Source organism: Ipomoea triloba, chromosome 1 (assembly GCF_003576645.1).
Source record: "Ipomoea triloba cultivar NCNSP0323 chromosome 1, ASM357664v1".
NCBI lineage: Eukaryota > Viridiplantae > Streptophyta > Magnoliopsida > Solanales > Convolvulaceae > Ipomoea > Ipomoea triloba.
Genome location: NC_044916.1, coordinates 29,088,171 through 29,112,522, shown reverse-complemented (window position 1 = coordinate 29,112,522; position 24,352 = coordinate 29,088,171). Strand labels below are relative to the sequence as shown.

At 34.6% G+C, this 24,352-nt stretch overlaps 3 protein-coding genes across 3 annotated transcripts; 1 reads left to right on the top strand and 2 right to left on the bottom strand.

Moving 5' to 3' along the window:
• The first annotated feature begins 325 nt into the window (after positions 1 to 325).
• Positions 326 to 7,174, top strand: LOC116019648 (coatomer subunit gamma-2-like). Its single transcript, XM_031259934.1, has 18 exons — positions 326 to 535; positions 1,003 to 1,100; positions 1,207 to 1,257; positions 1,573 to 1,686; positions 1,771 to 1,971; positions 2,068 to 2,169; positions 2,994 to 3,101; positions 3,283 to 3,516; positions 3,873 to 4,123; positions 4,302 to 4,473; positions 4,579 to 4,734; positions 4,819 to 4,869; positions 5,088 to 5,228; positions 5,311 to 5,508; positions 5,606 to 5,737; positions 5,818 to 5,991; positions 6,371 to 6,610; positions 6,749 to 7,174. Exons 1-18 carry the CDS (start codon positions 490 to 492, stop codon positions 6,941 to 6,943), a joined length of 2,664 nt encoding a protein of 887 aa, XP_031115794.1. The 5' UTR covers positions 326 to 489; the 3' UTR covers positions 6,944 to 7,174.
• Positions 7,175 to 7,309: 135 nt separating this feature from the next.
• On the bottom strand, positions 7,310 to 10,347 carry LOC116019657 (guanine nucleotide-binding protein subunit beta-2). The gene is made up of 6 exons (XM_031259943.1): positions 9,902 to 10,347; positions 9,659 to 9,753; positions 8,486 to 8,910; positions 8,034 to 8,391; positions 7,664 to 7,777; positions 7,310 to 7,578 (listed from the first exon to the last, which is right to left on the bottom strand). The coding sequence occupies exons 1-6, from the start codon at positions 9,996 to 9,998 to the stop codon at positions 7,543 to 7,545; spliced, it is 1,125 nt and encodes a 374-aa protein (XP_031115803.1). The 5' UTR covers positions 9,999 to 10,347; the 3' UTR covers positions 7,310 to 7,542.
• A 1,378-nt stretch (positions 10,348 to 11,725) lies between these two features.
• Positions 11,726 to 15,454, bottom strand: LOC116032958 (cyclase-associated protein 1). The gene is made up of 11 exons (XM_031275710.1): positions 15,016 to 15,454; positions 14,376 to 14,544; positions 14,236 to 14,300; positions 13,642 to 13,948; positions 13,422 to 13,569; positions 13,239 to 13,348; positions 13,052 to 13,107; positions 12,907 to 12,963; positions 12,640 to 12,783; positions 12,115 to 12,212; positions 11,726 to 11,954 (listed from the first exon to the last, which is right to left on the bottom strand). Exons 1-10 carry the CDS (start codon positions 15,292 to 15,294, stop codon positions 12,126 to 12,128), a joined length of 1,422 nt encoding a protein of 473 aa, XP_031131570.1. The 5' UTR covers positions 15,295 to 15,454; the 3' UTR covers positions 11,726 to 11,954; positions 12,115 to 12,125.
• Positions 15,455 to 24,352: the final 8,898 nt, after the last annotated feature.

Below are 24,352 nucleotides of genomic sequence, written 5' to 3'. Positions count from 1 at the left end.
GGGTACTATTTAGTTAGAGTGTTTCATCTAAAACTGCTATTACACCCGTTAATTCTATAAAAAAAAATTATGCTATATGTTATAGTTATGCATTCTTGAAATATTTATTTTTAAAAAAAATTTGATAATATATATGCTAGGATACCGAATGATACTTGATAAATACACTTCAAAAAAAAAAAAAACATTGAACATTAAACTTTTCCCGCAATCCACCTATGGTAACTAGGAACGGTAAAAGTTGAATTGTCTATTGAAACATTTTACAAATAGTTTTGATTCAGAGCATATGTGGTATGTGTCTTGATTTTAGTAACCATTGCTCCGTATTTGGTTTTATACGGAGGATTGGCTGGCTACCTCGACTTCACTGTCAACCGTCCCATAAATAGAACAGGCGTAGATTTGAGAGGGAGAGATCTCAAATTATCTTTTCTTCGACTTCTGCTTTAAATCCTTGAAGATCTCTGCAATTGCTTGCGTCTCGAAATGGCCCAGCCTCTCGTGAAGAAGGACGATGATCGCGACGACGAAAGTAAAGCCTCTCTGTTTCACTCACTCTTGAGTTTTATTTTTATGCATAAAGCCGTAAATTTCAGTTTTATTTTTTCTTCCGGCTATTCGGTGGTTTTATTTCTAATGATTCAATTCAAATTCAAGCTCCTCAGATCTGCATTATGTTATATTTTTGTTCTTTATTTCTGTCATGAAATGAATCGTGATGATGGTTTAAACTGATTATCTATACCAGATTCCTCAGCAATGTGAATTCACTCATTTAGTTGTTAAAAAGTTTGCCTACTGTGATCACTAAGTCAGTGTGATTTGATAATATATGATCTGATGGTGGAATTTTACCAGATAAATGGTAGTTTAAGTTTAGATCTAGTATCTATCTAGTGCGTTGGGTAGGTTAGGTTAGGATTGAGAGCTGAGATTTTGGTTGTTTGGGGAACTATGTTGTGATTAATGTGGTTTTGATTAATTATTATTACAATGCAGTGGACTACTCTCCTTTTATGGGGATTGAGAAGGGTGCAGTCCTACAGGAAGCTAGGGTCTTCAATGATCCTCAGTTGGATGCAAGGAGATGTGCACATGTGTTTTTCTCATCCTTCTGTCTCATTGGTTATCTCAAATTTATCCATAATCTTACTTTTCCAGGAAAAATATGTTCTCAAGCTTGTTTGTTTTGTGTATTTTCAGGTCATTACAAAGCTTCTGTATCTTCTGAACCAGGGAGAGGCATTTACAAAGGTCAGTTGGTGTTGACGGTCATTTACAGTAGGGAGAAAAAAAAAATGAATAAAAGGCCTAATTGGTTGATGGAAAATTAGCATCATAGCATGAATGATAAATGGACAGGATTTTTTTCTTTTTAAACTTCAAAATTTTCAACTAAAGAGATCATTTTTCACCTGTACTTGTCAAAAAAGTTCTCAACATTGTAATGCTTATCATGCCAGTTTCCTATAGCTGTTCATGTTGGTGCAAAATATTGTTATACTTATTTAGCATTTTTCTTTGAACACCTTGCATCCTATTGGTGAATATTTTCTTTCCCATCTATAGGTTGAAGCGACCGAAGTCTTTTTTGCTGTGACTAAACTCTTCCAGTCGAAAGATCTTGGCCTTAGGAGAATGGTTTATTTGATGATTAAGGAGCTTTCACCCTCAGCAGATGAGGTTTGATGCTAATTGGTTTGTTTGACTATTTTTTAGAAATTCTATGCTTCTGAAAGAAAGTAATATCTTCTCTCTACATTAAAGGTTATCATAGTCACAAGCTCTTTGATGAAAGATATGAATAGTAGAACTGACATGTACCGGGCAAATGCTATTCGTGTCCTCTGCCGAATCACTGATGGAACCCTTCTCACTCAAATTGAAAGATACTTGAAGCAGGCCATTGTTGACAAAAACCCTGTTGTTGCTAGTGCTGCCCTTGTTAGTGGAATCCATTTGCTTCAGGTGTGGTACATTATCAATATTTGAAGAAACTCCCTTCCCACTCTTCCCATTAAGTTTTTGTGACTCAAGTTTTCTAGTTGTTGATTTGTTTGTCAGACAAATCCTGAGATTGTGAAAAGATGGAGCAATGAGGTGCAAGAAGCTGTTCAATCAAGGGCTGCTCTTGTACAGTTCCATGCACTTGCTCTGCTGCACCAGGTATGATTACTAGTGTTTTGGAAATGATCATACTTCAATTAGAATTTTTCTCACCCTGTTAGGATCTGTTTATCATAAATGCTAGGGGTTCTGAACAGAACTCCCTTTTACTGTATGCTGCTTTAAATAATTGTTCTGACCTTTATGTCCTCTCATTTTGAGGGAATGAAATGAACTTGCATTGCTTTATTTCTTGATCGTTCCTTCATTGTCCTCTAGATTGCAAAAAAATGTACTAAGAATTTAAATGAATTAAGTGGGGCTCCATCTAATCTGCAAAACCATTCACTAAAAATCGATCTTTCATACTACTGATAGAACCTTTCCTTCCATTTCCATGTGCATCTTTGGTACATGTAACTTAGCTCAAGTCTTATTGCATCAAGTGAAACCTTTAAATTTTAAGGGCATAGATGTTCTTGTGATTTGTGAAACAGATGGAGTGATACCTTATTTCTGGAATTTTTTTGGGGGCTTCTTGATGTTTTTATTTGTATTAACATGCTACCTTGTCTTATTGGATCTCCAAATGTTATTTTGTTGCCAACAATAAATTGTTAACCTGTGGGAAACAGATGCACCGTTTTGAACACTCATTTGTATAGTCTAGTTAAGTGTCTGAGTTCCTTTGTCTTTTCATCTGCATTTGTCTCTTCTTACAGTATTATGAACCCAACTCCCATCTCTGATCCATGTTCTATGAAGGATCTCAAAAGAAATAAATAAATACTACGTAATAGCTTTGGCTCAATGATATAGAATGAATTCAGGTATCAAAAGAAAAAAAAAATGTAGTGACACAAACTCAAGTTTTGAACTTGCAGATACGGCAGAATGACCGTTTAGCAGTTAGTAAGCTAGTTACTAGCTTGACAAGGGGGACTGTCCGCTCACCTCTAGCTCAATGCCTTTTGATTCGATATACTAGCCAGGTACCCTCTTTTTCTACTGATCTTAATTCTTTAGTATATAATTTTTTTCTCTGTTTGAATATATAGGTTGGACTCAGTGTAGTGGTCTAGTGCTCACCTATTGCCCTTTAGGTCATGGGCTCACCAAGTCCAACCCTTTTTTGTTTGAATATGCCATAAATGTTACTTTGCGTCTCTTCAGGTAATTAGAGAATCTGGTCTTAGTAGTCACACAGGCGATCGACCGTTCTATGATTACTTAGAGGGTTGCCTACGTCACAAGGCAGAAATGGTGATTTTTGAAGCAGCTAGAGCAATTACAGAATTGAGTGGTGTGAGTAGTCGGGAATTGACTCCTGCAATTACTGTGCTACAACTCTTTTTAAGCTCTTCCAAGCCAGTTCTTAGGTTTGCTGCTGTCCGAACTTTGAATAAGGTGAGTCATTGTGGCATAATTTATTTATTTTTCTCTTAAATAGTGTTAACTTGGTGTTGTAGGTTTTATATCTTACCTTTAGTTGTATTTTTTACTCTTATTGTGAGTTTCGTATGCTGTAGTTTTTTAGCCTTTCACTAGAAGAGCTTCTGGCTTATTTCCAGAATCTATTGGAACAGAGAAACAGATTGCCTTTATTTTCTGGGCAAGGGCAACATTAATTTTAAAGAGTAATTTGTTTAAAGCTTAAGTAAAAGAACTGCTGGTTTATTTATCCACTAGAGTGGGGAATATGGACAAGGTGTTCTCTATAGCTTGTTTCAATTTTTTAGTGAAGTGCGATACCTTGGCTGCAGGTGGCAATGACGCATCCATTGGCTGTAACAAACTGCAATATTGACATGGAAAGCTTGATTTCAGATCAAAACAGAAGCATAGCAACTCTTGCAATCACAACTCTTCTTAAAACTGGCAATGAATCAAGTGTTGATCGTTTGATGAAGCAGATTACTAATTTCATGTCTGACATTGCTGATGAGTTCAAGATTGTTGTGGTGGAAGCCATTAGATCCTTGTGTTTGAAGTTCCCTCTCAAGTACAGATCTCTGTGAGTGCTCTTGGACTGACTTCTCTAGAACTTGGAGATTGATCTACGAATGCACATTGAATTTGGATTTGTTTCCTGTTCAGTTATTTTCACAGTTTCATCATTTTCTTCCACTGGCTTGACAAATGGTTTTTCATATAAAATAACTATCTCCTTAATATCTTTTATTCACTCATAGGATGAATTTCTTGAGCAATACGTTGAGGGAAGAAGGTGGGTTCGAGTTCAAGAAAGCTATTGTTGATTCAATTGTGATCCTCATACGAGATATTCCTGATGCTAAAGAAAGTGGGCTGCTTCATTTATGTGAATTTATTGAAGATTGTGAATTTACATATCTTTCTACTCAGGTTGATTTTCACTTTTTTACATTACTCTATATCAGCAGTTTCTGCTAATTCATTCTATATGGCCATTCCATGTTTTGATGCTTACAAGCTTTTATTTGTTTTCAGATACTACACTTTCTGGGAAATGAAGGACCTAAGACTTCAGATCCCAGCAAGTACATCAGGTACATCTATAATCGAATCATACTTGAAAATGCAACAGTTCGGGCTAGTGCTGTGTGTACTCTAGCAAAGTTTGGAGCCATGGTAGACTCTTTGAAGGTATGGATGATCTTTGAGACAATTTATGATTATTAAGAGTTAGTGAGTTACTATGACTAAGACCTTACTTTAATTTTGCTGCAGCCTCGCATCTTTGTTCTGTTGAAACGCTGTCTATTTGACAATGATGATGAGGTCAGTCTATTTTTTTTTACATCTATTTGTTTTTCTTGTAGGATCCAATTGCTTCCTCCCTCCATGTGTTTGTGTTTGGCAGTTATTTAGAGATAAATTATTGTTCACTTGGGACAGAGTTTTTGTTCTAACCTGTTAAATGATAAACATCTTAGCTCAGACATCTTAACCTGTTTTTTTGTTCCCTGTTCTTTGCCTAATGATGTTTCTGTTGTCAGGTTCGTGATAGGGCAACACTTTACTTGAACACCCTAGGAGGTGATGGTGCTGTTGTTGAAACTGCTGAAGAGGCAAAGGAGTTTTTATTTGGATCTCTTGGTGTCCCATTAGCAAATCTGGAGATCTGTTTGAAGAACTATGTTAGTATTTTTCTTGTTTGTAGTTTTACTCTTCTTTATCTTTTCATTTGTAAATTGATATATTTGGTTTGGACTGCTGCAGGGTCCCTCAGAACAGCCTTTTGATATCAATTCTGTACCAAAGGATGTTAAGTCTCAACCCATGGCAGAAAAGAAAGCTCCAGGCAAAAAGCCCACTGCTTTGTCTGCTCCTGCTGCTGGCCCCACTTCAATGCTTGATGCATATGAAAAACTACTCTCCTCCATTCCAGAGTTTGCCAGCTATGGAAAGCTTTTCAAGGTTCCTTGGATTACATTTGGTTTATTTACCTTTAACATTGCAAATCATTTTTTTGTTGCACTTATTGAGTACTCTTTTTCTTTTTAAATATGGTCAGTCATCACCACCTGTGGAGCTTACTGAAGCTGAGACAGAATATGCAGTCAATGTGGTGAAACACATTTTTGATAGTCATGTCGTCTTCCAGTATAATTGCACGAACACAATTCCCGAGCAACAGCTAGAGAATGTAATGGATCATTTCAACAACTTGTGGCATTGTCACCTCAAACTTGAATTTTCCTTTAAATTTTTATTGCTGGTTGTCAGGTCACAGTTATTGTTGATGCTTCTGAAGCGGAGGAGTTTTCTGAAGCAGCTTCCAAACCTCTGAAATCTCTTCCATATGATACCCCCGGGCAAACATTTGTAGCATTTGAGAAACCAGAAGGAGTCCCTGCAGTTGGGAAATTCTCTAACACACTGAGGTTCATTGTCAAAGAGGTACTTCCCTTTATATTTTTCAGTTCTCATTTACTATGTGACTTGCCCCTGGAGGCTGGGACTTTTGAGAAGATTCTTTGAGTCGAAAAAAATGTTATTTTGTGTGACAAATGTTACTAAATCTCAAAACATATTTTGTGTCTTGATTGGAAAAGAAATGTGTAGGCATAAGCTCTACATGGTTGATGTTCAGTTAGCCAGCACCCCAAATAAGTCTGTAAGCTGTTGTATGAAGCATCAAATCACCCGCTTAAATGTTCATTCTAGCTGTGAATAGATTGTCCTTTGTTTGTTGAATTCGTGCTTTGTCAATGTTTCTTTGATCCTGTAACTTATAGTTGGTAATTACGTCCCTGTCGTTTGGCTGGTTTATGACTAGGTTGATACATCTACTGGTGAAGCTGAGGAAGATGGTGTGGAAGATGAATACCAGCTAGAGGACCTTGAGGTGGTTGCTGCTGATTACATGCTGAAAGTAGGTGTCTCCAATTTTAGGAATGCCTGGGAAAGCATGGGCCCTGATTGTGAGCGTGTAGATGAATATGGTCTTGGCCCTAGGGATAGCTTGGCTGAAGCTGTTAATGTAGTCATAAACCTTCTAGGCATGCAACCCTGCGAGGTCAGTTTTCACATTTGTTTTTTTAATTTTGTTAAAAGCCCCTTGTGAAGTTTTCTCTATTGTCTAATTAGAATGGAAGTAAACTTGTACAGAATTTGCACATTCTCAAAACTGAAACTGTGTTTTGTGTTGCTTCAGGGCACGGAGGTTGTCCCTAACAATTCAAGATCGCACACGTGTTTATTATCTGGTGTGTACATAGGCAGTGCTAAGGTTCTCGTGCGGTTATCATTTGGAATTGATGGGCCAAAAGAGGTTGCCATGAAGTTGGCAGTTAGATCTGAAGATATATCCATCAGTGATGCCATTCATGAAATTGTGGCATGTGGTTAGTTACCTACTTACCTTACATACGGACAGGTGAATATTTGCATTTTTATGCGGTCAAGAACTCGAGATTCATTTATGTTTTTGAGGGAACACTTTGTGTTAACTACAGTCAATCATCTTGGCATATTTTCTGAAGCACAGGAGAGATTGGTTTAGTAATTGTTGTGTATTCGTTCTAAATTTTGAAACAGATTGATTGATTTCATCTCATCGATATATTCTTGTATTTCTCCATTTATTAAGTATCCGCCATTTTTTCGCATGATGGTGAAAACAGAAATGTCGGAAGAGATTATTCTAAACTGCTTACTATTAGCCTCTCCTCGTTATCCGTAGTTACAAACAAAATAATAGGAGTAGCAACTCTAATAAGAGAAAATTCTGTGCTCGTAAATCTTCTATAGTCTATATAGTATAAGAAGAGTTGTCAACATAGGCACACAGATTAACGGTCGGAACAAAGTGCCAACCCATGATGAGATATATATCTAGTAAGTCTGTCTGGGTTGACAAGAATAACAAGACGTAAATGGTGCTTTCTTTTCTTGATACCACACCGTGTTCACAAGGATACAAGATCTAAAAGAGATGGCGTCCATTATTCAGATCACTTTTCTGTGCCCTCCAAACGCCCAAATCTGTAAGGATAGAATATATGAATAGATATTAAACAAGTCTATTCTAAAGATCATACGAATTAAATGTCACACAGATAACACAAACCTTGAGATTTGTATCCCAACTTCCTGTACATAATGCACTTCCATCAGCTGATAATCCCAGACAGCTTATTCTATTATCATGAGAGTTTTGAACTGATCCGAGATTTACAACCACCTGTAATGGAAATGTAGTTAGATACAAATCACACCACTTCAAGTGCTTTTGGGTGTACTGATCAACAATATACATAACCAAACACACACTATATACAGAAACAAATTCATTTTAACTCTTGAGTTAAAATCTATCAGCATGCGATCTACTGATTTTTATACGTAAAGCCTATCAACTTTTGTTCTGATCAACACAACAGCGTCAAAGACAGATTATTAAAATTTAAAAGCAGCTCTCTAAGTTACCTATGACGTACCTTTGCCAATAGAGTGTCCCATACATAGCAATCTCCATTTGAGTACCCAGCAAAGAGAAGACGCCCAGAAATGGAGAATGCAATGGAAGTCACATGGGAGGCTTCGTTATCACTATGTGGCTGAGAGTAAACTTGTAGCTGATGCCCAGTCCTAATGTCGTATAATCGGCAAGTTCCATCATCTGAACCAGTACCAAATCTATTACCATCTGGAAAGAACTTGACGGCATTAACATCTCCCTCGTGACCATGGAATGAACGAACAGCTCTACTAGCAACACGGGTGTCCCAAAGACGGGCAGTTGCATCACATGATCCAGAGACAAACATTCTTGTATTTGACGCATTTATTGAGACACTGAGATAAAGCCAATAATAATGGTTTTACAATAAATGAGTGAGAGTACGTGTTGACATATGGATGAAAAACTAAACACAGATTTACAACTCACCTTAACACATCGGCAGTATGTCCAGATTGAAATTCACCCCCAAAAGCAGACGTTCTCAAACCAGTGGTTATATCCCACAAAACACATGTATGATCACCAGAACTAGTTATTAAATGAGTGTCATCATCTGGAATATACTGGCACGATGATACATAACCCTTATGCCCACTAAGCATTCTTGATACAGGTAAGTTCCCATCTTTATCAAGAGGAGAATTCAAATTGAAGATAGAGCAAACACTGTCCAGCCCACCACAGGCAACAGACAGCCCAGTTGGAGAAAAGGCACATGTCATGACCCAAGCACATGGTAGCTTAATTGCATGGGTTTTCTGGCTTGTGAGAGCATTCCATACAATTAACCTGCCATCTTGAGATGCACTGACTATACGATTCTTTTCAGGAGTCCAGTCCAGTGAATACACCTGTATAAAGATTTAAAGAGATTGCAGGTAAACTACCCATTTCAAGTATATTAAGAAGACAACAAAGAAGAAAACATATCAATCTCTCACTGCAAGGGAAAACAACATCATGGCAGGGGGTTGGCCTTGTTCTAGAAAGTAAGATGTGAAAAAATGTTTTATTTTACACTTGCTGGGTTACTACTTTACCAGAAGAATTAGTAGCACATTCACTAAAAGGTTCTTAGAAATACATGAGGAAGTCAAACTCCCTTATTTGATTTCTCTGTGAAAATACATCTACCAAATCGAACAATGAACTTGCACATGCAACAACAAATTTTCAGATTACAGGACAGTTTTTAGATTACTACTTTAGAGTGATTGGATGTTTTTGCTAGTTTTCCAGATTACCTATGCTAGATTACTAATTTACTAGAACAATTGGCTGCACACTCACAAGAAGGTTCTTAGAAATACTTGAGGAAGTCAAATACCCTCATCTGGAGTCTCAGTGAAAACATGGCCACCTCATTGAACACTGAATTTGCAGTTTTGCACATTGCAAGTTTGCAACTATAGACTTTCAGATTATAGGATAGTTGAAATTTTTAGCTTCATATATTCAAAAGATAACCATCTAATTACAATCAATTAAGCATTTAATTCCCAGGAAGCTTACTAGCACGAATCAAAAGATTAGGCTGCCTAATTGAATGCAATTAGCCAAAAGTGTAGGAAATTCCACAGATTGATAATAAAAATCTACCTTGCCTGTGTGTCCTTGCAGGGTCCGGCAACAAACCAGATCTGTGGCGCCGAAGCTAACCGGAGTTTTACCTTGTGACTTAGCATAGCTAGCAACTGCCGTAGATTCAATAGAAATCAATTAATCAAATGAGATCCTAGTGTTTCATGCGTACAACTTCAGGAAAACTCAGATTTTACTAAAAATCATCAATCAAATTCCAGAAATAAGATAAGAAAACATAACGAGAATAAGAAAAACAACCATCGGTGTCGAGAAGGAGGAGGCGCTTCTCCTTCAGTTGTTCTTGGAGAGAATTTACCGTCTGCATTGCCGCCGAGTGCCGTTCTCTCAGCTCCATTACTGATATCTTTTATTTTCGAAAAAAAAAAAAAGAAAAAAAAAAGTTGAGCTCTTAAATTTCATCAACGTTCATTTTTCTTCTTGCATTCAACCCTACTTCAGGTTCATTTTGACTTCAACACAACTTTTTTTATAAAACAGAAAAATTATGCGAAAATTCACAGTTCAAATATGAGTATGAAAATGGAAACAGAATTTTGTTTTGAAATTAAAGGAAAAAAGGAAAAGAGAGAAAATGGGAAGGGAGGTTGGCCGGAAAGTGGTCTGAGCTCAGGCGGGGATGGGGGTGATTTGGGAAATAAGATAAAAAAAAAAGGGGTTGCAAGTGCGGCTAATGGCATGGGGACATTGAATGAAGCCACCACTGTACCCGCCTCTGAGCTTCTGACGTGGCATTTAGTGCAAACAGTAGGTTGTGACTTGTGATTGAGTTGTGACTATTGCCCCATGGGCCCCACAAAACTTAGGTTTGAGCCGTTTGACAATTGACAAAGCGAAATAATTGATTTTTTTTTTATTTATAATGAGGGAACTATAAAAATTGTAAAAGCATGTTCTAAAAATGAAAAATTCTTTTACACAATTACTCGGAAAGTTTATTTTATCCTATAATTTTTCAGCTATATTTACATTTATAGCGCTCAGTTTTAAAATTTTACAATTTTCGTTTTAATTTTTTTTTCCAATTTTGTATGCTTCGACTTCAAAGATGTTATTGTATGATTTCTGTCTTTTGATTTTTTTTTTAAAATGATAATCCAGGAAGGCAGTACAGCAGATGGTGGCATGTACGGAATCCCATGATGCGCGCTACTGCCAATAGTTGGTTACTTGCAGCTTAAATGACAACTGCAGCTCTCGCTTATCTTCTTCTTCTTCTTAATAATAATAATAATAATAATAAACATTTTAATGATCAAGTGACAGGACACTTGCAACCCATTACAAAGTTTCTGGTTTTCACTCTGAGAAAGTGAAACCCACGTTTTCGTCTGCACAACTCACTACCTATCATACTATATTTAAATCTTTTGATTAGATGCCCAATAAAGCATAATATCCACTTGGACTAAATTTATAACACAAATTTAGTTTACTTCTAAACAAAATGCATGACTGGTCGGAATTTATCCTCTCTCTCTATCTCTCTCTATCTCTGAACTATTTACGGATTTGTGAAAATCACAATCAAATCATCCTTTCGTCAATGAGAAATCGGAGCAGTTTTTCTTTGTTATGACGACTTTTCTAAACAACTTTTTTTAAGAAAAATGAGTAGCGTTCGGGAGAAGTTCTCTGTGTTTTTTTAACATACTAATGCCATGAGTTTATAAACCTATGCCTGCAACTTTTTATTGTAAGATATTACATACATTTCCCAACCTAATGTGCATATTTTGATATTATGTAAAGATTAATTTTCTCAAAAATTTTAGTTAATGTGCACAACCTTATAACATCCAAACATAAAAAGAAGTTCAAAAGAAACTGCCCGCACGGGCTCACTAGTTCAATATGCAATATTTGAGAGAAAAGAAATTCAAAGGAAACAATTAAAAAAATGACACAATAAATTTTATTAAGATTAAACTGAGCAAATCTTTGCTACAAGTTGGACTATCAAATTGAATGCCAAGGCCACACACCATTGACGTACAATATTATCTGAAATATTTAGGAATTTCCTAACTAGTTGAAGAGTTTGTATAATATAAGAAATAGAGATTTACCATTCCAAAAACCACCACTCAATTAATTAGGAACACACAACAAATATGTACTATGTATTCTGGAGATATAACCCAAAAAAATTGTAATGTCATGAAGATCCACCAAACAACTGACGGGTGGGTAACAATGTTCTCAAAATGTGGTATGTCACAAATATAATTTTCATACAAATAACAACAAAGTACACAGGACTCTCGCAAGAAGCTCTTCTCATCCGAACAAACTGCCCAGAAAAAAAAATATTGGACACTGAACAAAAATGTATATTTTATCACAGAAGCAAATATAAGGAAAAAGATATTCCACCCAACCCTTTGGCAAGTCAAATTCACAGAGCAAAACGAAAATGATAGGCATAAGCAATCAAAAGAGAGAGCTGTCACCATTTAACATTTTAACCTCCAGAGTGGGTGGCTGGAGAAGTTATGAATTGGCCATCCTTGTATGCATGAACATACTGCTGAGGCAAAGCATGCTCCTCCTACACACCAAATTCACATATTGAACAAATCATATATAGAGTATTTCCGACAACCCTGACGAGAGCCCTATCATGCTACTTATTTCAATTTTTCTAATTAAGAATGTATACAATTGGTATAGCTTCTAAAATTAACTCATCATGAATGAGTAGTCTGTCACGTGCAAGAGAATTGTATACTGAGAAATCTATAATGTAAAGGAAGCCAAAAGCAAAAGGGAGAGGCCAAATAGTTCACAAATTTCATTTTAATATATAATGGTGAGCGTAACATATAATCACATAAAGCAGCTTATATGTAACTTAACTCGTAAATAAATAAGCAGAAACTATGTCAAATACTCAAATATGGTCTATGGGTTTCATTAAGTTTCAGTATTAAAGATTTTGAGGCTAGCAAGCACATAATATAAAATGATAAACATACCCAATCAGCATCAGGCCCTGCACCAGGCACCAAAATGTTAACTTCACTGGATTTAGCTGTTGTAATAGAAGCCTCCAAAGAACCCTTGCTCAGGTATAACAGGCACCCAGATGTATTATCCACTGAAATTGTTGGGGCCACACCCTATAGGAAAAGAGAAAGATACCAAGAGGAACATATTCAATGACAACATCAAACAAAATAAAAGGCAACCATGATGAGAATAGTAAAGCTCCTTTCAATATTTAAAAAAATAAATAAAAATACCTGGCATTGCACCTCTACGCCGCTGCAATTGACAACCTCAAAAGCTGCCACAACATCCTGTTCAGCAGGTTTTAAGTCACAACATTAGCTAGTTGGTTTTACCTATCCAGAGAAAAATGTATATTCAAGATAAATCCTCACTTACCGAGAATACAACTCCCATCTTAGTACATTTATCAATGGTTATGTTGTTAACTTTTCCTGCGAAGTATAACCACTGACACAAGTTAGATTTGTTCAACTTAAAGTACAGACCCAAAACACATTGTCCTGCATTTCAATACCAATTTACACCAGATAAGAAAATAATATACACTTGAAGCAAAAGTTACCCTGGATCTGCAGAACAGAATCTTTACAGCCAAAGATGTATACAGACTGCTTGGCATCGCAGTCATCAATAACTAAATTTTTCTTCCCAATTTGATTCTCCACCACCCATCTGGCAGCAACATAGCCATTTTAACTTTCAGCAACCAAACAAATGAAAATCATGGAATATAGTTGCCACTTACTTGCGACCCATTTGGAGCTCTAATTTTGGAGGTCCTGCTTTAGAGAATGAGGGTGAACTAACACGGCCTTCCTTTTCACTAGCTCCAACAATGCCACTTCTGTCTGCTCGATTCTTTGTTTTCATATCATTTGTGACCTTTCTCAAACCTAAAAAGACAATCTCACTAAGAAGTATAAAACCAAGACCTAATGAAGGAGGGCATGATTAAGGAAAATTACCAGAAGTTATTGACTTCCCAGAACTTATTTCTTCAAAAACAGCAGCCATTCCTTGCTTCGGACGTGATGATGAAGACTTAGGAGATTCAGTCTTAAAGAGTGAAGCTGGGGGAGGAGCTGGAGGTGCAGGAGTAGCACCAGGAGCTTTAGCTGGAGCAGATACAAAAGTCTTCCCTGTAGCATTCCATACAGGGCCCAGAGGATAGTGACTTTTAACATAATCTCTCAATCCAGGTAAATAAAGCTCCTTCAAAGCTTTTGCCCACTCAACATGATTTGGATCTTTGCTTCGATACTCTACAAGAATCTACGATACAATGAAAAGGTTCAAGAATAAATAATAAAAGCAGCTTCAACAACATTCAGTGATGAGGATAATGGTTCAACAAATGGCAAACAGGAAAACGCATCAAGGAAATACCCAGGTTCTCACCATGGTACAACGGTTCAATTACATGAAAATTATTGCTTGACAAGTGGCATGGCAAAATTATTGCATTTCCTTCTCCCATTTATGGGCCACATTTTACATCTTATTTTACTTAGTAGAGGAGTTATGTGGACAAGCTATGCTCATAAAGAAAATCAAAATACCTTGTTATTGTAAAACTCAGCCATCTGCCAGCTTTCTTCAACATGGGCTATGGGCATGCTCATACCTATTTATAAACAGTAAGGTCAGTAACTGAGCAAAGCAAACATGTTACAGAAAGAGATATAAACACCCATCTTACCGCAATCTTTTCCTGTGTAGGCAATCCATGCCAGGGCTGTTAAACTATCGGTAGCAGCCTTTAAGTGGTTGAAGAAATCAGATCTTCGCCCTTCTGTCAAAGATGATCCCCTCATAATTACTTCATTCAAAGGCTTCAAGAACTCACTGAGACCCTTCATGTCGGGTTTCTACATAATAAAGGACAATGGTGAGGAGCCAAGGACAATAGGTCAATAGCAATAGCAAGAAACTAATTAAATACTTAAGGTACCACTATTCACAGAGTATCAACATCCTCTTAGTGAGAACTGCTCCTTCAATTCGATAAAACAGTAATGCCTTATAGAATAACTCGGTTGCAACTCGTGAAGTGATCATCCAGTTTAGGATTATGCTTTTAAAAAATCATTAAAATTCGATATCTGATAACATATTTATATTGACTGAGTCAAGTGATCATTATCAAATTACGTGAAAATGCACAACAATAGGCTATAGCATAGGAACTAATTCGATGCAGGTTTACACATTTAAGCAGACATATTCAAATATCTTTATATCGACTGAGTGGAGTGAGCATTGTCAAATAAAGTAAAAATTCACAACTATAACATAGTAACTGCTCTGTTATTTGAGTTAATTTCAGAAGAAATCAAAACCTGAGTTCCCTTGATTTTGATTAGAAGCTCCTTCTGAGCAGAGAATGCATCCTTTACAACCTTGGTAGCATCCAAAACTTGTCCTCCAATCTTCTCAGCAGCACTCAACAGCCTCCCGACGCACTGCGAAATCAGATCTTCGAATGCAACGATCGATGGATCCGACGCCGCCGCAGTAACGTCAACTTCACGCGAAGTTCCATGGCCAAATCCGCCGGTGTGCAGCGCCTCCAGTCGAGCTACCGCCGACTCCAACCGCTGTATCAACTTCTCATCCATCTCAACTAAGGATTTCACTCCCTCTCTGAACTTCTCCCGCTCTTGACTTGGAGTTGAAGTAGATCTGAAGATTACTGCTTGCACATATGCCTCATAATATCTTTAGTATTTTATCTCCATTTTTTCAATTTATTAGCGCCGAAAGGGGAAAAGGGGATTTTGGAAAGTGTAAATTGAAGACGATAAAATAAAAATAAAAATAAATAATATTTATTGTGTCTGGAAGAATTTCGGACAGTTGGGATTTGCGGGGCTACGTGCTTGGATCGATAGTGAATGCTGGCGTTTTTGTTTGTTTTTTTAATTTATTTAGTATTTATTGTATATTTCCTTTTGATCGATTTCAATCGAAAATATTATAAATATTTTTTTAAATGTAGTGATGTTTCTTTACATTGAGATGGAGAATTAAGAAAGAAATATTGACCGTTTTGTAGGCTCAAATCAAGAAAATTAATAGGTAAGTTTTTGAAATAATGAATTTAAAATTTTATGATTAATTTGAAATGGTGTGGTTATGAAATCAATTGCTTGATAACTTTATTGGCGCTCTCAGTATATACTAACTTACAAGTATTTACAGTAAAAGTTATAAAAAGCTAGTACAAAGATTTATAAAATGAATTTTGAATGTCTTTACAATTAATGTCAATTGCGTTTTATAGATTTTCAAAATATAGATTTTCAAAATAGTTAATTTTCGCGCTAAACTATTCGCGCCTTGAAACGTACCATAACGATTATGCGAAGTGGGCCACCAACGAGTGTCACCAACACCTACGAACAAACACCTATGCACAATGCAAAATTGCACGGGGCAACTGCACTACGTGACCCTAGCCCTATGCTACATTGACAACTTGGCGCATCTCTTTCAAGAGTAAATACCTAAAATAGTCCCTCGACTATAGCACAATTCACTAATTGATCCTTGACTATTGATTCAATCCAATTAAATCCTCAACTATTTAAAATTTACCCAATTAGGTCCTCCGTCAAAACTTCCGTTTAAAGCATGTCAACTTTGAGGTCAAAAGAGTAATTTCATCAGCTCCTCTAATTATCCCTAAAATTAAGAACTAAATACGTCGTCGTTCTCTAATTATCCCTAAAATTAAGAACTAAATACGTCGTCGTTCTATATTTATCCCTAAAATTAAGAACTAAATACGTCGTCGTTCTATATTTGTCTCCCTTTCCATTGCCTAAATACGTCGTCGTTCTATATTTGTCTCCCTTTCCATTGCTGACTCCATCATGCCGCCGACCAGCGACGACCGTGGTTAGCCAGGATTGAGCAAAGAACAAAAAAAGCGAATTGAATCTACTATCAGATTTGCTCAACCTCCAAAACCTCCTCGATCCCACGTAGGTGGACTGCGACGTAGCGTAGAAAAACTTGAGCGGCTCGAACCTGGTGACCAGCGAGGAGAGCCAGAGAATGGAGAAGTAAATGGCGACGTAAATCTGGACGAAATTGAGGAGTTTTTGGAGGGAGAAATAGGCTGATGAGGGAGACGAGGATGAGAGGGATGAAGATGAAGGCGAAGGAGATGAGAGGTATGTCTCTGAACTCAGAAATCAAGTCGTCTTGTTCATCGCCAATCCAGTATGGTTTTGTGCCACATGGGGAGCTTTTCTTGTGGATTGCGATTTGGGTTCTTGGAGTTTGGTTGATGGCTTCTTTTTTAGTTGGGATTTGGGCTGTTCTTTTGCTTGAGCAGTAGCATTGCTGGCTTTGTTTTTGGAAAAAGAGGAGCTAAGCTTGGTTAGATATGAGGATTTCTTGGTGGTTTTGGTTGAATTTGAGGCTTTCAATTTCAATAAATTGGAAGTAGAATTCAGCTTCTTAAACTGATTCTTCTAGGAAACCTTAGAAGAGTCTAAAGTGGGTTTGAGAAGCTTGGTTTTGTTCTTAAGGGAGAGTGAAGAAAAAGAGGAGGAAGAAGAAGAAAGCTTGAGTTTGATATGGTTTTTGACTGATCCAAACCCAGACCTAGTCTTGAGAACCTTAGTTTGGTTCTTGGGTGATTCAAACCCAGACCCAATCTTGGCCTTTAGGTCTTTGATCTCACTCTTGAGCTCCTCCACCGTCTCGTTGGCCTCCTCGTAGCACTCCCGACACGTTCCAACGTCGCGAGAGCAGTACTCTTCTTAGCACGACATGCACTTCATCCTCGTCGACTCCGGAGATTCTTCTTCTTCCTCCTCATCGTCGTCCTCGTCTACGTCGCCGAATTCCTTTGAGGGCGTCGATGATCGCCGCCTATGGTGCCTTATCATTTTCAATTCAGTCAAAGTTGACATTGAAATTACTCTTTTGACCTCAAAGTTGACAGACTTTAAACGGAAGAATTGACGGAGGACCTAATTGGGTAAATTTTGAATAGTTGAGGACTTAATTGGATTGAATCAATAGTCAAGGATCAATTTGTGAATTATGCTATAGTCGAGGGACTATTTTGGGTACTTTCAATGTCGATCTTATTTTAACTCAAAGTTCGTAACCCATTATATTGGATTCATAAAATTTGAATTTAAAATTTTATTTAGTTAAAACGCATTTTTAAATCTTTATATATGCTGTAATCTAATACTCCATCTGTCTCATTTTACCTGTCCTATTTACTATTCATTGGTCAAACCAACTCTTTATTCTTTGCTTATTTTTTTTAGTAATTTTTTATTATTTTTAAATTTAATTTTTTGTGTTTAATAGTACTTTTAATGGAGTTTCTAAATATATAAATTTTATATATTAATACTAAACTTAATAATATGAAAAATTGGATTAAAAATTACTTCAGTCAAGCCTCGTTAAACGAACCAGACAACCATTTTGGGACGGAGGTAGTAAATAATCACCTAAGGCTAAAATATCCATGAAAGATGATGGATTGCAAGTTGACATGGAGCATTACATGGAAAGAGAAAAAAAAAAAAGATTTAGATTTTGTGCGATTTCCATTTTTTGTTCTACTGTTATTGAGATATTGCCAATTTTAGTCCACTTCATTAATTTTTGCCATATTACGGCCAGTTTTATTTAGTCATTGCCACTTTTAGTTCACAGTTAAATTTTTTGTCAAATTGCCGTCCAAAACAGGGGTATTTTTGGTCTTTTCATGCTTTGGTCATCTCATTGACCCTTTGCAGTGGTTTTCCTTATACATTTACATCCATTGAAGAGGTCCGGCGAAAGCCATGTGAGCCACATTACAAAGTCATGGCTTTCGCCGGACCTCTTTATTGGATGAAAATCTGTGAGGAAAACCACTGCAAAGGGTAAAGGAGATGACCAAAGCATGAAAAGACCAAAATACCACTGTTTTGGACGGTTATTTGACGAAAACTTTAACAGTTGACTAAAAGTGGCAAGGACTAAATAAGACTGGCAGCAATGTGGCAAAAAGTAATGAAGTGGACTAAAATTGGCAATTCACCAATAATAGTAGGACCAAAAATGAAAATGCCTCTTTTTTTTTAAATGACATGGATTGCAAATATGTAACTGCAGCAAGTTTGTAACCATGTACGAAAGGTTGTCGCGATAGTCTTGTATACTTATTTATTTATTTTGTTTTGATGTAATGTGAAAGTGAAGCATCTTTTGAAAATGAAATAGTATTGCATGGATGTAGGGAAAATAATAAAGGAATTACAAATTTAATAATATGAAAGCATGATATACTTTTGAAAGTGAACGAATATTACGTGGATAAATTTAGCCTAGGAGGGTAAGAGCCTAGGAGGGTAAGAGGTTACCATTAATGTTTTGACTTCTTTAAGAAGTAACAATTACACTTTGCTTGAGGTACGATGTTTTTCAACAAATTTCTCAAAGAAAACCAATTTTGATACCTCACTAATCTAAGTACTGAATAATTCAACAAGAGATGTTGACATGACACCGAATTTCATTTTCTTTTTGTCGATTACTCCATAGAATTTTCATGTTGTTTTAGTGCATTACTTTTTTTAGCCTATCACAAATGATTATTAAAAATAAGAAATAAATTTATTTATGAGTATGTATGATATATTATTTAAGTTTTTGAGATTCACACTTGCACGTTATTTATATATAATTTATAATTTTATTTGCAAATTAGTAGAAAGGTATGCAAAATATTAAGCATGTTATGGGCCTTATGGTCATTGAGTATTAGAGTACACATTTTATTCTAATTAAATTCACATTTAACCATGATAAGACAATGGCTATTATACATGTTATAACTATTATTCATGCATTATAAAAAATCGCTCTTATCAACCTTGATGATTGTAATTATAATAATTTGTTATATTTAAAAAAAAAAAAAAAGTGAAATGCATACATTTAGTTAAGGGTTACTAAAATAATTGTAATAGGCCTATTAAGAGATAATGGGACATTTGATTTGATGGTATTATTATATTTAGTCCCTAACTATTTAACTTGACCATATTTAATTCTAAGACTTTACTAATATTGTCACATTTGTTCATCTATTACAATTTTTATTAAATTAATGTTAATTTCTAAGACAATTTGAAATTTTACAATTTTAGTTTTATTCTCTTGTTGAAAAATAGGTTTTTTTATATTATTACATTTATAAGCATTTTTTGCATAGGAATAAAACATTAAAATTGTTAAATTATCAAATGAATTAATATCTTCCATGGTCCTCCAAATATGGTGACAATGCCACCCATGATCCTCGGGTTTTAAAACGACCGTAGTTACTTATTTGTTTATGATATTTTTAACTTTTGGTGGACTTCTATCATCTTATTTGTGAATGGATGTTAACGAGGCGTTTGGTTGGGAGAATGGAATTAGAAGGAAAGAAATTGTAATTCCATGGAAAAAGAATAATGAGAATAAAGTATGAATTCAGATAGAGAAATAGAATTACTAGGAATTGAAATGTAAGAAGTGATTAAAAAGACTAAAATGTCATTGTGTAATAATAATAATAATAAGGGAAAATGGCATCTTTAGTCCCTGAGTTATAGGGGTAGTGTAAACTCAGTCCCTGAGTTATGGGTGTATGCGAGTTTAGTCCCTCAGTTATTCGCGAAGTGGCGAGTTTAGTCCCTGACCATTAAATTTGACGAAAAAATTAAAAAATATTCAAAATTTGAGGGATAAAATAGGAAATTCACATTTTATTCTTCTTCTTATATCAAAACCACTTTTACAATATTATTTTTCACTTCTTATCCTAATTATTTTCAAGATTCTTCAATTTTAAAAACATTTTAATAACTTTCAAATGACTTGTTAGGAACCTGACTCTCGTATAACACACTTAAAACTTAGCACAAACAAAGAAATGCATGATCATTGTATTTAGGTGTATGAAACACACTATCCTAACAAGTTTTTATCTTTTTACTAAGCAACAAATGTAATAAAATTAAAACTTTTGAGATTTTTTTACACACTATCCTATCTCAAAAGTTTTAATTTTATTACATTTGTTGCTTAGTAAAAAGATAAAAACTTGTTAGGATAGTGTGTTTCATACACCTAAATACAATGATCATGCATTTCTTTATTTGTGCTAAGTTTTAAGTGTGTTATACGAGAGTCAGGTTCCTAACAAGTCATTTGAAAGTTATTAAAATGCTTTTAAAAATGAAAAATCTTGAAAATAATTAGGCTAAGAAGTGAAAAATAATGTTGTAAAAGTGGTTTTGATATAAGAAGAATAATAAAATGTGAATTTCCTATTTTACCCCTCAAATTTTGAATATTTTTTAATTTTTTCGTCAAATTTAATGGCCAGGGACTAAACTCGCCACTTTGCGAATAACTGAGGGACTAAACTCGCATACAGCCATAACTCAGGGACTGAGTCTACACTACCCCTATAACTCAGGGACTAAAGATGTCATTTTCCCTAATAATAATAATAATAATAATAATAATAATAGGCAAATTTATCAATATACACTTTTTTTCATTTTCCATGAGTTGTTGAATTGCATTGAAATTCCAATTCTAAAGGAGGCATGAGAGTTTAATTACATAGAGAATTGTAATTCCCTCAAACCAAACAATAAAATTTCAGTTGTTATGTTATGAAATTGGAAAATAATTGAATTGTAATTCAAATGTACCAGACACCACATAAAATCAAGGTAAAAGTGTTATTTTTCCCCACAATTAGGGGTGAAAATTTTTAGTCCAATGAAAAATCGACCCGATAAGTATGAAATCGATAATTCTGGTTGCCTAAACAGGTTAGCCCAAAATTTAATGGGCTAGCCCAATAACCCGAGTCACTTAATGATATTCTTTGTTTTACAAGTGATGTGGAATAAAATATACATGAAGTTTATATGTAAGTTTATCTTCATTATTTTTATAAAATATTTGTATGAAAATAAACAATGAAAAATAAATAATATATACTATAATTATTATATTATAGTGTAAATTATATTGCTTATTTTTAGTTGAAATTTAAAAATGGAGGTTTAAATTTATTGAATGATCTATAAGTTTATATTTAATAATGTACTAGATGTAAATACGCATCATATGTGAATGAATAATGTCCAATGAACAATAGAGTTAGTAAAATTAAATGATTTAAATAAGTGAAGCAACACATGCATCTTATAAATATTAAAAGATAAAATTCTAATTTTTGATGATAAGAAATATTATTGTCTAGCATAAATTTTAAAAGATGCATTGAATTAGTAGGTATTGTGTTTGAAAAATATTAGATTTACCTTTTAACAAATGCAATTAGTTTTTTAGTGATCTTTTTTCTATTATAATTAGATGTAAACATCAATATCATAATAAATTAATAAAAAATATTTTGTTGACAATAAACCAATGAGACAATGATGCATATATTTCACATTAATGGTGTGTTTGGAAACCCGGAAAATGATTTTTAGAAATCATTTTCCGGGTTTTTGGTGTGTGGGAAGGAAGGGAAAATAGAGTCAATGGAAATGAACTTCTTGGTCAATGGAAAATAAGCCCAATTTTATGGAAAATGACTTTCCCTTTTTTTGGGGGAAGTCATTTTCCGGAAGTTTGCTTCTTCCTTCTCCTTTGCTTCTTCCATCTCCTTAGGCCTCTTAAATGCATTAACTTCTTCATCTTCTTGACATCTTCAACTTTTTCTTTTTGTTTTTAAGTAATAATTTATTTTTTTATTATGAGATAGATATTATGAGTTTTTTTTTTATTTGACATCTGAAATCAGTCGGCCACTTTTATTTTTTTATTTTTTTTATGAGATAGATATTATTTTGTTGTGATTTTTTTGTGATTATTTTATTTTTTGGATTGTATATTTGTTATAAATGTTGTTAATTACATTTAAACAAATTAATTAAAATATTCAATTATATAATTCTGTTCATTTTCCTACCCATTTTCTGGAAAATGAGCCAAACACACCAACATAGTTTTCTGTTCTACAGCCAAACACAAGAAAGGAAAATATTTTCTGGAAAATGACTCATTTTTCAGAAATCATTTTCCAGAAACCATTTTCCTGCTTTCCAAACACACCCTAAATAAGATACAAATGAACAATATAACTCTTTAAAAAAGTGAATTTTTAAGTTTAAAAAGAGCGAATTGTTAATTAAAAAAGAAGTTAAAATAAATAGAAGATAAATTTTTAAATAATAAAATCATGTTACAATAGATACACATTATTTGTTAATTAAAAATTAAGAAAACGTGTCAAATAGGTCATTGAACGTATTGCTTATGTGCAATTGGTGAATTGGGTCATTGATAAGTGTTCAAATGAACTTATTTTCATTAGCTATTTCATGTCAATTTGGCCTATTTCATGCTTAGATTGAGTGAAGTTGGTACTTAATTATTTATCATTTGGTTTTGGGTATTTCTAAGCAAGAATTTTTAAATATGACAATTCGCAATATGATGGAGTATCTACAGTCAAGGTGATTCAAGTAGCTATGAAAAGCTAAGGATCCCTCCTCTACAACTTTCCTATAATATATATATATATATATATATATATATATATATATATATATATATATATATATATATATAAAGAAAAATAAATGTTATTTATATAAATAATAAATAATAATAATAATAATAATAACAACAACAACAACATGTTTTCTGAAGCCAGAAATCAGAGCAATGGTTTCTGGTTTCTGATGCGGAAGCTAGTGTCGAAAACCAACATAGTTTTTGATGTAGAAACCCAACTGGTTTCCACATGTTTCTTGCAGCGGCTCTAGTTTTCACATGTTTTCGATGGAGGCGATTGCTAGTTGTTGGTGACAAGAAGATGAAGGATTGAAGACTTTCTATGGTAGTAAGGAAATGAATAAGAGATGGGAAATGAAGACTGTCGTGTGTGGCACTGGAAAATGACTTCTCCCGTAAAAGGTAAATTGTTTTCCAAGAAAATCAAGTTATTTTCCCTTTGATTTAAAGTCATTTTTCCATTAACTTTAGTTTTCAATCCTTTGCCAATCACTAGAAAGCTTGAAGGAAAACAACAAAATGACATGTGTACCTTGTTAGGGTAAACAGAGGATCAATTGGGTTGTTTCAAAACTTGTGGACCACGGGTGACATTGTCACCATACTTGGAACTTGGAAGATTATTGTAAGTATTAACTATTATCAAATTGTTTTAGAAATTTAAATAAATATAGCAATGTCAATAAAATTATACGAGGTTGCTCTAAGTCAATAAAATTAATGAGGTTGCTTTAAGTGCAGTTCTTTCATCTTTTATTTTCCTTACCACCCAAAGAAAAAAAAACCATCCATGTGCGATAAGGAGCCTGATAAGTGCTTCGCGTGCTGCTCTCATCATCATCCATGAAATAAAGTAATCTGGATTCACTACTGTCAAATCAATTGAAAATTACTAGGAACACACTTTTAGACCTAATTAAATAATATAATGCACTCTTAAAACGAGTAAATGCCATTATATAAAATTAAATTCATTTGATATTAAATTTTTTATTCAAAATATGTTTTCTGACAGTTGAGCACGACTTTTGTAAATAATAAAAATTTAATAGTCTTCGA

Coding starts and splice junctions, on each gene's coding strand:
- LOC116019648 (XM_031259934.1), top strand. CDS start 490: ATGGCCCAGCCTCTCGTGAAGAAGGACGATGATCGCGACGACGAAA. Junction 4,474..4,578: donor TTACATATCTTTCTACTCAG/GTTGATTTTCAC, acceptor ATTTGTTTTCAG/ATACTACACTTTCTGGGAAA. Junction 5,992..6,370: donor TGAGGTTCATTGTCAAAGAG/GTACTTCCCTTT, acceptor GTTTATGACTAG/GTTGATACATCTACTGGTGA.
- LOC116019657 (XM_031259943.1), bottom strand. CDS start 9,998: ATGGAGCTGAGAGAACGGCACTCGGCGGCAATGCAGACGGTAAATTCT. Junction 9,754..9,901: donor CCTCCTTCTCGACACCGATG/GTTGTTTTTCTT, acceptor AATCTACGGCAG/TTGCTAGCTATGCTAAGTCA. Junction 7,778..8,033: donor GGGACACTCTATTGGCAAAG/GTACGTCATAGG, acceptor TTTCCATTACAG/GTGGTTGTAAATCTCGGATC.
- LOC116032958 (XM_031275710.1), bottom strand. CDS start 15,294: ATGGATGAGAAGTTGATACAGCGGTTGGAGTCGGCGGTAGCTCGACTG. Junction 13,570..13,641: donor TGGGAAGTCAATAACTTCTG/GTAATTTTCCTT, acceptor TTGTCTTTTTAG/GTTTGAGAAAGGTCACAAAT. Junction 12,213..12,639: donor CAGGGCCTGATGCTGATTGG/GTATGTTTATCA, acceptor TTTGGTGTGTAG/GAGGAGCATGCTTTGCCTCA.